Here is a 15,268-nt window from a genome sequence, read left to right on the forward strand (position 1 = left end):
TTTAAATTTCAATTCTAAGCATCGTGTTATGGACATGGAAGTGTTTTCAATGCTTCATTTTCCTCATCATAAAACAACTCAGCTGGGTAATGCTGTGAAAATACTGAATTATGTGGATGAGATTTCACCACAGGGACATGTATCATTCTACTGATGGCTTTCAGCACTGAAAATAACTGGCAGAAAGAGGCAAATCATCCAAATGGAATCAAAATGAAAACTTTATTGAAGAAAACAGCTGTGTAAAACTTGAACTCTTCCAGAATTTGGCTTGTATGCTAAATATTTGCAAATGTACTTCAACATAAAAATGAAAACTAGTCCGTCATTGTTCTCCATTATTGGCTAATACACCTTTTTAGATTTGTCATTATAATTGTGGAGTGACTAAATTCAGGGTGTTACACCTAGTTCCTCATGGCATGGTCAGTTCATGAAGGCTGAATTCCACTTAGCATACAGTAATGAAATTCAATCTGTTCATTTTCCAAGAAACCTGCTAATGTTTTCAGCCTGAAGTGTCATCTGATATGTGATGGTGACATATGAGGGATGGCTCAAGTTCAGCAATCTCCACAGAGAATAATCAATCAGACCGAGCAATGAGATTTAATTTTCTTTGACCACTGCAAGTGATACTGCTTAATTAGAGTAAGACATACACACGAGTCAACCAAAGACAAACTGTAATTCCCTGCCTGTTGCACAGACGAAACTTGTATCTCTAAGAAGAAAAATTACTTTTCACAAATAATTTCCTTATTCAATGAAAATCAGGACAAAGCTTAGAAGAGAAGCCTTACAGCTTCTAATCCAACTCCAGATAGCGTTAGAACCTAGCATTTTCTCCTACTGAAATGAATGACAGAACTGGCAGTTATTTTAGATTCCTTGATGATCCAGCTGCAGTTTCACCTATGTAGTGAGCAGTGAAAGGCAGAACTAGCACTGGCTAGCTCTCAGGTTTGATAGCACAGCAGGCCCAGTAAATGCCCCAGCTGTAATTGCAAACAGGGTGGAATTTGAACATACAGTGCGTGCACACAGCACCAAAGATGAACTCATTAGAAACTGCTCCCAAAATGGTGCTTTTGCTTACAGGCCACCTGTACACATCAGAGAGCCCTAAATTGCAAGGTCTGCTCTGATGCTGATTTTTCTCTCTCTCAAGACTGTCACAGGAGCTGTTTCCCCCCCGAATCATCAAATGGACATCAGACAATGTGCAGGACCCCAGTCCATCCCTAGCATGTTTCTCATGCTATTACCCTCTTGCAATGGACCTTCATGCTCCCCAGTGGTGAGCTAATTACCACATCGCTAAATATGATTAGCACATAAAGACGTGCAAAATAAACACAGTCCTATTTTTTAATGGGTGTTTGACCTCCAGTAGGCCAAAGGGATGAGGACAGAGGTGGCAGGGAGCTAATGTAGCCAGTGGAGTAGCTGCAACATTTAGGGGAAGGGAGAGAGGCAACCATGTCCTTCCAGCAGCACCTCCGTTGGCCAGATCTGGCTTTAATCAGGGTTGCCAACCATCAATTTCATGCATAATAAAACTCACAGCAGAAATGAAAAGACCTAAGGAAAATGGATGGAAAAGACAACCAACTATACACAACAGAAAGTCTATACAGGCTCCTTTCTTTCAAAGAGTTGCTGCCAGCTTGCTTTTATTTATTTTGGAAATGAAATCATCATGCAAAAGGGTTTTGTCCTAATTAAAATTTCCTGTTGTCCCAAGTGCAGATGTGTGGTGGGTGTGAAAGGAAATTAGTGAATAAGCTGCGGGTAGAACTCTCTTTCCTGGTGAATCCAAGCAGCAATCAGTGAGACTAAACTTAAGGAAGGTTTAAGTTGGTGATGACAACATACTTTCTTTGTTTCAAATAAGCAAAGTGAGGGAACAAAAAGAAAAAAATCCTTTTTTTTCCCCCACATATTGCATAAGTTCAAATTAAAACTATTTAACTCACTTAGCTAGCAGTGCACAAAATAATACTGCCACACTTGAGTTGAGTTAAACCTTTCAAGCCAGACTCTTGCAGCCAAGACTTCATTTACAGTTTAGGTAAGTGATTCATAAATATGAACAAAAATTAAGTACTCTTTTATTGTAAAATCTGATAATTCCTTAAAAACATAATGCTTCCTCATGCTAGACTGTATAACCACTTATTTATACCAATCTGCAAAAGCACATAAAGTGCACATCCACAACAAAAAGTCATTTATTTTTATTTGTCGGAAGCAAAACTTCATATATTGTTCTATATAATAAAACAATTTTAATATATGATTCCAGGAGGTACAATTTTGTCTTAGACATTTTTGAATGTAAACAAATTACTTCCCAGTAATCTTTTCTTTTCCACTAGATTTTGAGTCCCAGTTGTTCAATTTTCAGTGATAGTCAGTTTCTTGCCATTAGTTTTCTGGTCTACTACATCTCTAAATTACACTTCCAGGAGAGACTGTTCCCTTTCATGCAAATTGAACACCACTACTGGTGATAAAATGAGCAAAAACATTAGGGAAATGAAAAGCAATATTGAAGTTGCAACCCATGGCACAGATCATTAAATTATTACATCAACATTCATGATAGTGGAAATTTAAGGAACAATATTTGTACTGCCTGGCCCACTAAGCATGTCTGTGCACACCTGTCATTTCTTAATATGAGAGACGTGCCTTCATAATACTGTCCCTGTGCTGAATCTTTAATTCATATGACATGGCCTTTAGACATTGTCTTTTAACTCCAGGGATTATGTTGTCACAGTCAAATAAAAGCTGAATCTTGATCTGTAAATTCCAAAGATAAGAATCACAGAACTGTAGATGGTGGAGGTGCAAATGGCCAATCATGTTTTCTGATCCCTCTTTTTGCTAGAACAAGATTAGTATCTTTCGGACTGCTTTGAGTAGTTCAGTTTCTTATGTTTCAGGAAATCTTGCAAATTTTTCTGTACTCTTATTTTATTACATCTTATTTTATTACATCTTTCTCCTCTTTTAAGTGTCTGTTTTCCACTTCCCACTCAGGAACGGCCCCAAACTCAGTCCCAAGACGAATTACCCTTACTACCCAGAGAGTAAAACTTCCAGCTCATATGAAGAGGCTATCTGACCCTAAACTCTCCAGGAGGAGAGCTCAAGGATGCTCAGCATCTCAGAGCAGGGTGGAGTGAAGGTCAGCCCTATTACAGATTGTAGGCAGTCCAGGCTCGTCTCTTCCTCTAGCACAATATGGGTACTTTGCAATATAAGAACATCTTTTACCACAGACATAATCCTTAGAGGATGGAGAAACTCTCTTCCTTTTCAAATATTTTGTACTATTCTGCCTGTTTATCTCCTAGACATCACCAGAGCCCAGTGCAATCATCATTGTATCTGCAGATATCTTTGTGTGTCATTGAAATGCATTTTGCATAGCATCCTGTTGAAACAAACTCCTCCTCAGTCTACAAGCTCTGCTCTATGGTCTTGTCTGGAATAGGAGGCCAGAAAAGGGATTTAAATATTTCTCTGTTGTAAAACAGAAGCAGTTGCCCCACACTCTTAAAAGCACAAGCATCTATTTATCAGAACTCTGTTAGATCACTGCAGGTGCTTAATCTGTTTCAAGAGACAAACTCTTGCACAAGTAGTCAACAATAAATGATTCAAATTGCCTGCATGTCTGACTGGCAGACACATAGTCCCTACAGTAACCTGATTCTTGTACAGGCAACTGAGAGCAAGAATCACATACGTGCCTCATTTGAGTGTTTTAACTGCTCCTGTCTTCATCATAAAGGAGCACAATCACCTGACCTGCCCACATCAAGTGGAATGGCTTAACACAGGAGGTGGTTGTACACCTCTGTCATCCACTTCTTTCTTTTCAAGGGCCACACTTATGTTTTATCTGTGTAGCAACCAGCACTGCAGACACAACCAGACAGCTTCATTTCTCTGCTGACTATTTTTTCTAAGGAAAACGAAGAAGTGATTTTTGTCCTTACCGTGTGAGCAGCAGCAGATAAGGGAGTTCTTTGAACAGGAGTTCGTCTGTGGCTGCGATTATCCCACAAGACAATTTGGCCAGAGTATGTTCCACCAACAACCAGGTTTGGGTGAAAGCGGGCAAAACAGACAGACATCACAGAGGACTGGAGTAAAACAGATAGAGAAGAAGAGTGAGAGGTTATTTTCACGAGTCACGTTCAGTTTTCCTCCTGCTGCAATTAGTATTTTGAATTTTAGATTTAGTGCATGACCCTTATTCACATTCCCTGAACATCAGTACTTCTGCTAAAGCCAACAGAACACATGCAAGGAGCTGATTCTGATCCTAAAATGAGTAATTCTGTTGGTCCTAAGGAAAATACAAACCATAAGGTAAATCTTAGAACGATGCTAAGAACCTCTCCATGACAGTGATGTGAAAGTGCTACAATTCCTTTTCAAAAACGAGGACTTCAAGCAAACAGTTGTCAATCCAACAAAGGCTCCTGGCCCATTACTTCCCAGCAGGGATACTGCTTCCCATATTGCTCTTCTGACATTTAACTCTTGGATAATTTCAGATGAGTTTGTGAGAGGCCATACGAAGTTTACCATAAAAAGTGTGCTGCTGCAAGAACACTGCCTGATGAGCAGTGTCTTCTTGGATCAATGACTGACTTCCCTGCCACAGAAAGGTCTTCTTTTGATAGCAGAGGGACTCACACTTTGCTTTACACAGTTTGAGCAGAAGCAGTTCTTCATCTTTGAGATGACAGCTGGGTTGTGTTTGTACATTTTCTTTAAACTGGGGATGCTGAGGAGCCAGACTGGTGTAACATTTGTCTTGGCCATCTGGGAGAGTACTCCACAGGCCAGCATGGAGATGAGCATCTACCTCAATTGCCTCCTTCAAGTCTCTTTAAAATAACATACAACAACTGAAGTTCTCAAGCGAACAATCTCCAGAACCTTTAATTACCAATGAGCTACAGCCAAGAGCAACAATCTGTAACTCCTTCAGGTCCTCCGTTCTCTTTTCAAGAAATTATTTCCCATTTTTATGTAATTGATCCTGGATGTTTTCTCTGTTTCATGCAAACTGGAAAGCAGAAGTTACAGTATTTGCATGATTTCTTGAGAATTCACATACTAGTAAGGGCAGTTTGCAAACAGAAGCAAATGTCAATTTTCCATGGCAGTTTTAGCGATGCTTACAAACCACAGAGCAAGATTTTAACTTCTATTGCAATTGCAGAAAATTAACTTTGCTGTTAATGAGCACATTCTTAAAATCTTATTTTCCAATCATTTCCAACCAGTTTTGGTAACAACCTTTGTTGTAGTTTAATGACTAGACCTTTTGAAATGGTGATATGCCTATATGTGAATCCATTGAATTCAGTGACAAAGGGTTACCAATATTAATATAGTTCAGCTGCATAAAAAAAACATTGCAGGCATTTAAGTAAACTTTGTTGAACTGAGAATGCAGGAGCTGCCAAACTGAACTAGACCTAGCTGAGGACTCTGTCTCTGGCAGGGGTGGCTGGAATTATAAAAACTTTGACGTGGGCGGATGTGTGGTCATTTTGCCTTACTATGCCTTGTCATGATTTCTAGCAGCTAGAGACTGGTTTCAGCTCATACACTGGAGATTTAATAACCTTTCCAACAGGATTGGAATTAATTATGCCAACTCTTGATGTTTGTAACTACGTTAATAGGAATAAAGGAAAATGTGCTGTTTAAATAGCTTTTACTGAATTCATGTGGCTGGCTGATATCCGTTGTTTCAAGCCAGATTTTTTTGCTAAAATAACCTAGTAGAAATACTTACATCATACAGCAATATATTCAACCCTGTATTTTTGACCCAATAAGGCCAAAAATAATAAAATTGAGAGGATGATGAAAGAAGTTGCTACTACCTTTTTCTTTCCTATTCTCTCTGAATTTTCAGGGGTATTCATTTAGCATCTCTGTTCCCTTTCTCTACTACAGCTTTTCATACATTTATGTGATGTTATATAATCTAATATCTAGTGACCAGACGTAATTGTTTATTTCAGTCCTTACCTATCTAAGCACTTAAGGACAGTAATAACGCTATGGTCATAAGAATGCTAGTTCCCAAGTATCATTTCCAAAAGATGTATGTTGTAGATAAGAAAAAAACACCTTTGAGTGCTTTGGTACTGCTAAGAGGGATTTAAAACTCAGCTACAATGCAGCTGCCATCCGGTTTCCACAGATCCCCCATACGTTATAATTAAAATGACCCTGCAGCACATGTTCTACATTTTATCTCTTTGTTTAATGGCTTCATGAGTTGTTTTAATCAACCCTGCTCACTCCTTATAACTAAGCTGACAGATATTCATACATGAAGTCAAATACCCAGATGATTTTAAAATAGTACAGCTACACCGCTGTGTACACCCCACAGCAGCTACAAGGCTCCACATGTATTTTAAGAAACCCCAATTCAAACAGTCAATCCACAACAAAGTTCTCAGTTTGTCTGAAACAAACCTGGGAGACTCTGAAGCAGGGCGAAGAAGCCAAGTGAACAGTATTTTTAAATGCCATGTTTTCATGGTTAGAATGTTTTTGAGTTCAGAATCCCAGAATACAGCTGAATGGTCAGGATATAAACTGCTAAAGTGTGTTTTTCATAAAGTTCAAAAATAACCTGCAGACATGACATGGACGTGGGCCCTCTGCGCTGCTCCAAGTTTTACGTGTCATTCCAAAGTAACTTGCATTCTTCAACTGATGAAATATTCACATTCTTTTAATTATGTCAATATTATTTTTCTACGGAGGAAGAACTGCTGTAAAATATTAGAATTTAACAATTTCAGGACTCCACTCCACAGCACTTAGTGATTATTTTCTTAAAGTTAATGTCAGTACTCGGATGAGTAAGGGCTGTAAGATCCAGCCCATTCATTTAAGAACTTTAAAAGCATTAATTTCTTAGCCTTAATGGGAAAAAGCAGCGGACAGGTCTCCAGTCTGTCTGAACAGCTCTGTGCTCAAGGAGAGCAACAGAAACCATTCCCTGTAAGCCTCTTCTGCCTCTGGGCTGAATCTTGGTTGCAAATTCAAGTAGTCTTGATTGCTTAAAATAGAGTTTTGCCACTGACTTCAAAGGGGCAGGAACCAGCACATAGGTGGGTTTTAAAACAACTGCATATCTTTCTTTGTGCTTCTCCTACATCTTTATAGGGAAATCTCACAGCCCTTTCCAGTAATGATGGTAAAGTCTCCCAGTCTTTCCATTGGCTATATTTTACCTGCTTTATGCTTTATGCACAGAGGACAGAAGCAGGTAATTTCACAGTATGTGGCCACAGTGCATAGATAAATTTTATGTCAGAAGGAAATTTCCTGGTGAGTTTTGTACTACAGTGTAGAATAGGGGGCAAACAGTGTCATCTTTTCCTAGGCACCACAGAACACGTGTGTGTGCAAGTTGTCAGCACCTTTAGGAGATAAGCATTGGTCACCTGCATCTTTCCAAATTCTCTGTGCTGTGAATCACACTGAGGTTTGAAACTGTAATTTCGGAAACAAAGAAAACACGGCTCTGCTCTTGTCTCGGAAAAGAGAAAAATAAATGTTGTCCAGCCCTTCAAGACGCCTGCAGTTCTGGTGACCTGTGCTCATGGCTGTCTTGCCCCGTGTGGAAAGAAGTGCTGTAGAGGGGACAGGGTAGTGGCTTTGTTCAGCCGCCATCATCCCCTCCCTCCATGCCAATGCACTCAATTTAAACAGGCCCCAAGCCCTCTTCAAGTGGTTGGCAGAGCTGTTTTTTATTTTAGAAGCTTAATCCAGCCCAGATTTGAATTAATGATGGCATATCCCTTCAACCACAGATACACAAGCTTAGGACAGACACTCATTTAGATTTTCCTTACTGAGAAGCCTGACCTCAGTACCCACATCTGATGTGTGCAAGGCCCCAGAGACTCAGCTGTCTGTGCTCATGTCCGTAGATTCAGATGGCTCTCTGCCCAGCCACCAGTTGAACAAGCTCACAAAGACGTGGGTGCTAAACAATAATGACTTTAAATAGCCAACAACAGCGAGACCTCTTCTGCAGGAAACCACCCCCGTAGGCAGCATTGCCATACTGGTGCCATATGCCTGCACTTGACACCAGACGGATCTCCAAACAATACTCTGTCAGTGGGAAGAAGTGATCGGAGGAGTTCACAGGCATTTCTAGCCTCCAAAATACTGTTATACTGCAGCAGGCACTCAGGAAACTCCTGTGTATATTTTCTAGCTAAGCAAATACATGTGAAAGAGAACTGAGATACTAAATAAAGTCCTTTATTCTTGTCAGATTAATGGCTGAGAATCAGCATGGAAAAGCAGGGGTATCAGATCAGAACACTGGTTCCACTTGTTGACTTTGCCCTGGCTGCTAAGATATGTGGATTTGTACACTGAGAGTAGATACTATGTTCCTTCCAAGCATCTTGTTTGTTGTTAGTGTTAGCAGATATAATTCTGGATATTTCTGTTTCACACAAATGTCTAAGTATAATTAGTAGTTATGAGATAGTAAGTAAATGGCAGAGAGTGTAACAACAAAAATACTGTTTTTCACAATTAAGTCTGAAATAGTACCTAGAAGATGATTTCCGTGTATGGAAACCTACAGCAAAAATATTAGCCCTAAACCGTAAAGCTCCTAAACTACAAGACGTTCTGTATTATTTTCCTATTATTTCCTATTGAACCACAAAATATCACCTGAAAGATTTTGTGCAAGAGATTATCTATGGTACCATTCAAAATTCAGCTTCTACTGAAAATAAAATAAAAGCAGTTGACATCCCTCACATATTAAAAAAATAAATAAATAAAACCAAAGAAACACTTCTTGAAACCAAATGTCACAATCCTGTTTAATTAAAAAAAGGAAGTTTATACTTGGTTATGGTGTGTGTTGACATCTATCCCTTTGATTTACAAGAGTATGGACTGGAAAGAACAGATTGCTTTACTCAAGGGAAAGAAAGGAGGGAGAGGGGCCCAGTGTGACAGGAAAGAGTGTAGGCTGTATTAACTTCAGTGCTTGTTAAAACATGAAGGATTAATGGTAGAAAGGGAGGGAAGAATTGTGAATGTCTCCAGCTTAGGATCTTCAAAAATGTTTGGGGATTCTAAGAATGTCTCATCCAACCACATGAAAGCTTCAGAGAGAGACGCAGCCACACGACTGCTCTAAATCCAAAGCTGGTATTGCTCCACTTATGCCATCAAACCAATGGAACTGAAATGTAGCCACAAATTAAATTTATTTTTATTGAAAAAGTACTAAGTCCTTAAAAAGAAGGAAAAGTTATGTCAGGAAACACAGCTCCTTCTTAGTTGAGTTTACAGGGTAGGTAAGTCTGACATCTAACCTCAGTGCTGACATCTCAGCACTGCAGCAGAGTAAGAGCACTCTGCTCAAGTCTGCAGGAAGGCAGCATCCAGCCTCATGCTTGCCTTAGAGCAGTGCAGAAAGCTCAACCTTTTACTTTCATCTTTGTAACTGCAAGTTCAGTCCGTGTCACTACAAGAATAAAATAATTAGAATAAAGTCCACAAGCTTCCTTGCCAAAAGGGAAACTCTCCTTCAGCTCTTTTGGAGAGTGTATTTGCTAACACTATTCATCCGGTGGTTTTTTGATGACTCAGAAAAGCAGTAAAACTCTTTGCTGTACTGAGAATGTAGATAAGTATGACGCTTCTCAAGTGTGATATCAGAAGATTCTGCCTGCATTTATCCATGACTGTAATCACAGATCGGTATGGAAATCCTGAATTACTACAGACATGAAAGCCTGAGAACACAGTCCTTGCAGAATATCATACTTCGTTAGACCAAGGATGAAAGAATTAAACCCAGGGGAAATGACAAGCAATTTCATAACAAGAGCTCATCAAAATCAAGTTTTCTTTTGATCCAACTGCTTACATGCTAAGTATCCAAACCTGGGTGTTTTCTCTGACTAGAACCTTTCTGCTTATCAAACTGCTGGGTCAAATCCTTAACATCTGTATGTTTGCACATTAAATGGAGAAGAAATCACTTCCTTGGCTTGCCTGTTTCACTTAGGTCATGATATTTTGACTCTTAATTGTTTTGATGAAATTATTCGCAAGCCTTAAGTGAAAAGTCTGTGATTGCTTTGTTAGGAAGAGTTTGTAACAAATTTATTTCAGAGTCATCCCAACCTAGCTAAGGTCTCAGGAATCTACCATACAATAATATTATGTGAAAAAATTTTCTTGGCACACAGGTCTGAAATGCCACTTGATAAGAAGTAGATCTAAAGTAGATTCGAAAGAATGTTCAATTTCTGAAAATATGGGACTGGTAGCAGAATTTTCCCCTCCACTATGAGAGATTCTTTAGAAATAAGTAATCACGTATGTGAGACAAACAGAACAGAAATTTTTATACCGTGGGAAATGCCAAGAGATTTTAAAAACAAAATCTTTGCTGAATTGCAGCTTGAATAATTTCATAGCAATGAGAACCCCTCAATGTTCTGCATACATGTGTTCTTACTCACTTTGACTTTTGTTTGATAAAGCATTTCAGACACAAAATGCGTCCATCCGCTTACCAGATTGTTGATGAGATGAAGGTACTTACATGGTGCAAAGTACCCTGGCAAATCCTGTTGGTTTTCCTTTCAACGGGAAGTAAGATCAATTGCAATTGCTAGTCCTCTTTTATCAGTAACAGGCTTATTGGACTAGATGCTGAATATTATTCAGACACTAGAACAGGCTGCCCAGGGAGGTGGGGGAGTCACCATCCCTGGAGGTGTTCAAGAAGCATGTGGATGTTACACTGGGGGACATGAGTTAGTGGGCAATATTGGTGGTACATGGACAGCTGGACTGGATGATCCTAGAAGTCTTTTGCAACATCAATGATTCTATGATTCTATACTAAAGGACTGTTTAACACAAATAGCTACCCTAAATGAAGAATCACAACCAAACCACAACTTCCACCTTTCTCTATTGTGACCAGCCTCCCATGGATGTGTCAATGACATCCGCAAGTTAGTTTAGTTGGCTTCAGATTTCATCTGGGTTCAGAAAATCAGTACAAGAAGTTATAATGAACTGTCTGCAATAATCCATAAAGGGACAATAACTGAGAAACAAAATTTCATTTTTTGAAAATTTCATTTTCATCTCCATTGAAATGCTTAATTCTCCATTCCCCCCAGAGTCAAATATGCTTAAGGACATGATTTTTGAGAATGTTATAGATAGTTCTATTACAGCACCAGCAACTACTGTGGCAAATACTCCTAATGCTATGCATTGCCTTGAAAACTATAACTTATGCACAGCATGTTGTGTACATATTAAATCTACTGTAAGTACATGTTGATAATATAATAAGGAAAGAAAACAAATACTTCCCAGATCCTTTTTCATTCTCTTTAGAACTTCTTTTGGCAAGCAGGGCAACAATTGCAACATTCAGTGCCAGAAGGTTCTGAAAAAGGCAGTGTATTTAGTATAGGATAAGTTTTCAAAAACCATCTCCATCTGCATACTTTAAAGGATGGTTTACATTTCCATTCATTATTATTCATGCATGTGGATGGCAGAATAGAGATGATTAAAAAAGAGTCCACTGTAAAAAAAGAAAAAAAAAGGAAGAGTTCAGTTCAGCATGATTTGATCAATACTCATCATCATAGCCCTTTGCATTCCAGAGGCGTTGCAGTGGGACAGTATTTTCAATACTACAAAATTAAAGAAGGGCTTGAGAAGAACATGGGCACAGTTTGCCTGGCATCCTGTTGTCCTGCAGACATGTGTGTACCAGAATGCCAGAATGCCCATTTCCAGAAATTCCACTAGATAAAAATTAGGTGTCACTGGATAAGTGTCATCTATTCCTCTGCTATGCCATAATCTCAGAAGCAAGGATGGCTTAAGTAGGTTAGGTTCAGCCCTATGTTGGCATTGTTTTGCCTGAAGAACACTTGCTCGTATAACTTATTCAAGTCCATCTCCTATGTCTACCTACCAGAATGGATGAAGACGCTTCAAACATCTTCCAATATCTGGCCTACTGTAATTTTTATTAAAAGAAAAAATAATACAAAATGGAAAGATTCACCCATCTTCCAGGGGACCAGACTGCATCTTAAGTCACTGACCTCTCATACAACTGTAGCAAAGAAAATATTTATTGATGTCTGTCACATCATACCTTAACTTATTCTGGACTCTCCTCCTCACAAAGAAAGCAAAACAAGCGATCACTTGATGGCAAGTTCTGGAAATACCAGAGTTGGGCTTTACAGAGCATGCAGAGACAGCAAATTCCAGCCACAGAGAACAGCAATAGAAAAATGAGTTGTTCTTGAGCTGTGATGTCAACTTGGTGTTTCTATGGCAGCAGTTCCCCAAACCACACACTCGATCAATCAAACTACGCACAGCCAGAGATGAATTAGAAGCTAGCACAAGTGTTGCAAGAACAATTATCTACAACTCAGCCTATGAAGCTGGGCATCATAGTCACAGCTGCTTTTAAGAGAGTTGCAAATTAATCTCAAGAGTAGCACTCAGTCCAACTGCCCTCCCCACCCTTGATACAGAACAGGACATGAGCATAGTCAGAAGGTTGAACACAGCAGACTAAGAAAACTTCAGGGCCCCAGCTGAAGAAATAAGTTTGTTTAAGTCCATCTTGTATCAGAAGGATGTTTATTCATGAAATTAATTGTAGAGAACACTTCAAATATCTCGTGACTTCAGTGACTCAAGAGTCCACTCATAGCCAAGCAAATAAGTAAGTGCTTTCCTGAACAGCCTTTATTGATTATGGACTTCACAGAGCTACTGACCTCCCTTCAGAAGGGAGGAAGGAGGCCCTCACATTCACCTGATCCTAGAACAATCTGTAGAATTAGAGACAGTCAAGGCCCAACTGATTTCTGCACAATGTCAGTTACACAGAAGGGAAAGGGAGCATTAAAATATCAGAGACAAAATCACTTGACTGCAAAGGCTAGAGGGCATCTCTGGAAACTGTCTAGCCCAAACCCTTGCTCAGAGCAGGATCACCTAGTGCAGGTTGCTCAGGCTTCAGGTGAATGGAGACTCCGTGACCTCTCCAGACAATCTGTGCCTGTGCTCAATCACCCTTACAGTAAAGGAGATTTTTCTTAACACAATTTCCTTTATTTTGAGTTGTGCCTCCCGCCTCTTGTTCTGACACTGCGTACCACTGAGAAGAGCCATCCTCTTCACTCTGCCCATCAGGCAGACAAATTAAGCAGATTCCCCCAAGCCTTCCTTTCCCCAGGCTGAACAGCCCCAGGTCTCTCAGCCTCTCTTCACATCAGAGATGCTCCTGTCCCTTCATCATCTTAATAGCTATCTACTGGACTTGCTCCAGTGTGTCCATGTCTCTCTTGCCCCAAATTGAACAAATCTCTGTTTACTGGACTCTTCTTACTTATTAAGGACATAATTCTTTGACTGAGTAGAGCTTTACCTGATCTGGAGATAGGTCACTTGATGTTTTTTCCCCAGGATAAAACTATGAGGTAACTTCAGCAGGAAGTAGTAAGGGAGCAAAGGGACAACAGTATATCTTATACTACTAGTTCCTAAGCAATTGGCATTTTGTGCTCTGTAGTCTGTGTCACTTGGGCAAACTTCTATCAGTTCACTGTCAAAATAATTACAGTAATCTCTTCTTATCTTTTTGACTTAATTGTAGCTTCTAGTGAAGACTGACAGGCTATTATGTTTGCCCAAATCCATCACTTTCACTTCTGTATCATTTATAAGTAGTGTCACTACATAATTGGAAATAATTGAAAATTAATTAAACATTGCACATAGATATGAGGATTGAGAGATGGAGAGGTACAGATAAACAGCTATCTAGTAGAAATGCAGAACCATAGGCAAGCCTGTATTTAAGAATCAATTCAAGAACAGTTGCTTTTGCACTTTTTTTGTCTCTTATGGTATATTACTGTACTGATTCTGATATGAGGATGGCTCTGCAGTCATAGAGCATTAGGAAGCAGCTAAGATCAGGCAGAAATAAAAGACTACTTCCCATTACACGCCCTATTTGTAATACCACTTTCTCCAAACAAACCTTAGTTTCCTGAAATTTCACATCCCACTTTGCTCACATGCAAAGTCCTGCTATCTTGCTGAACCATGTAATAAATCACAAAAAATTACTTCACACAGGCACTTGTTGCTAAGAAAGGTTCACTTCTTATAATCATTACAGCAAAAGCAAATATAGCATCATTATACAGAGTAGTGTTTATGAAAGAAGAATCATTACGGGGGCCAACAGAGACTGCCCTTTTTGCTGGTTTCCAGAAGACTCTCTACCCCACATGAAAAGTATTCCAAGGATAATATCAGTGTCTCAGGCAGTCAGCACGTGCTTTTACTTTCCCTTTGTGGGAAGCATGGAGTGTTAATCATCATTAAATCAATGTTGCCTGAATACAAAAGTTCTTTTCAGGGAACTACTTGTCAGTCACCCAGCCTTGGGGGCAGAGGGCGAAAGCTTGATTTTAGACCTAAGGCAGAGGACAGTCAAATCCCACGCTGAAATGATGGATTCATTGGTTTGTGGGGCCTTTTACAGCACTTTAAAAGAGTGACTGTTTTATATTTTGTGCCAGGTAACAGAGAAAGAGGCTTCACTCCTCACACACAGAGCTCCCACAGAGACAAAAAATCATGAGGTGAAATCATTTTCTTGAATTCGGACCAAATGTACTCTCCACTGCAAGTAGCTTGCACTGCGAACTGGTGCAGAACCGAAACAGAAAAGCCATGCCTACGGCTGTGTATCATTTTCAGCACCAACAGGGAATTGCATGTTATTTTATATCCTTTATGAAAAAAATGATGTGGAAGGATCCCTATGACTTACTGATTTCCCATCTGATCCTACATTTCTTCTGCACTCCAAACTGTTATAATGCTGGGAGTTTCAGATATATGAGAAAAACTTTAAAATGTAATGCTCACATCGACAAAGGAAAGTTATGGGTTTTTTTTTCCTTCCTCTCTTCTTTTTAAAATATTTTATGCAGGGTCATGTTAAGATGTAACCATGTCAACAGCTATTAGCCTATAAAAAACCTTCAGGAACAACTGTGGGAATTTGGTGATATTTTGTTCCTGTGATTTTGGGATAGTAAGACAAATTTGCACTTTTTATCAACAGAGTTTC

The 15,268-nt window shown here is 39.4% G+C and overlaps 1 protein-coding gene across 7 annotated transcripts in view; it reads right to left on the reverse strand.

Annotated features, from left to right (window-relative positions):
- Positions 1-15,268, reverse strand: part of DYNC1I1 (dynein cytoplasmic 1 intermediate chain 1) — a 196,646-nt gene that overhangs the window by 46,454 nt on the left and 134,924 nt on the right. For all 7 annotated transcript variants that reach the window (XM_042889250.1, XM_042889247.1, XM_042889253.1 and 4 more), the window contains one exon: positions 4,017-4,163. In XM_042889250.1, coding sequence (XP_042745184.1) covers positions 4,017-4,163 — 147 coding nt within the window. The remainder of the gene's footprint in view (positions 1-4,016; positions 4,164-15,268) is intronic.

This window comes from Lagopus leucura, unplaced genomic scaffold, assembly GCF_019238085.1.
Source record: "Lagopus leucura isolate 7727_CA_CO unplaced genomic scaffold, USGS_WTPT01 Super-Scaffold_100157, whole genome shotgun sequence".
Lineage (NCBI taxonomy): Eukaryota > Metazoa > Chordata > Aves > Galliformes > Phasianidae > Lagopus > Lagopus leucura.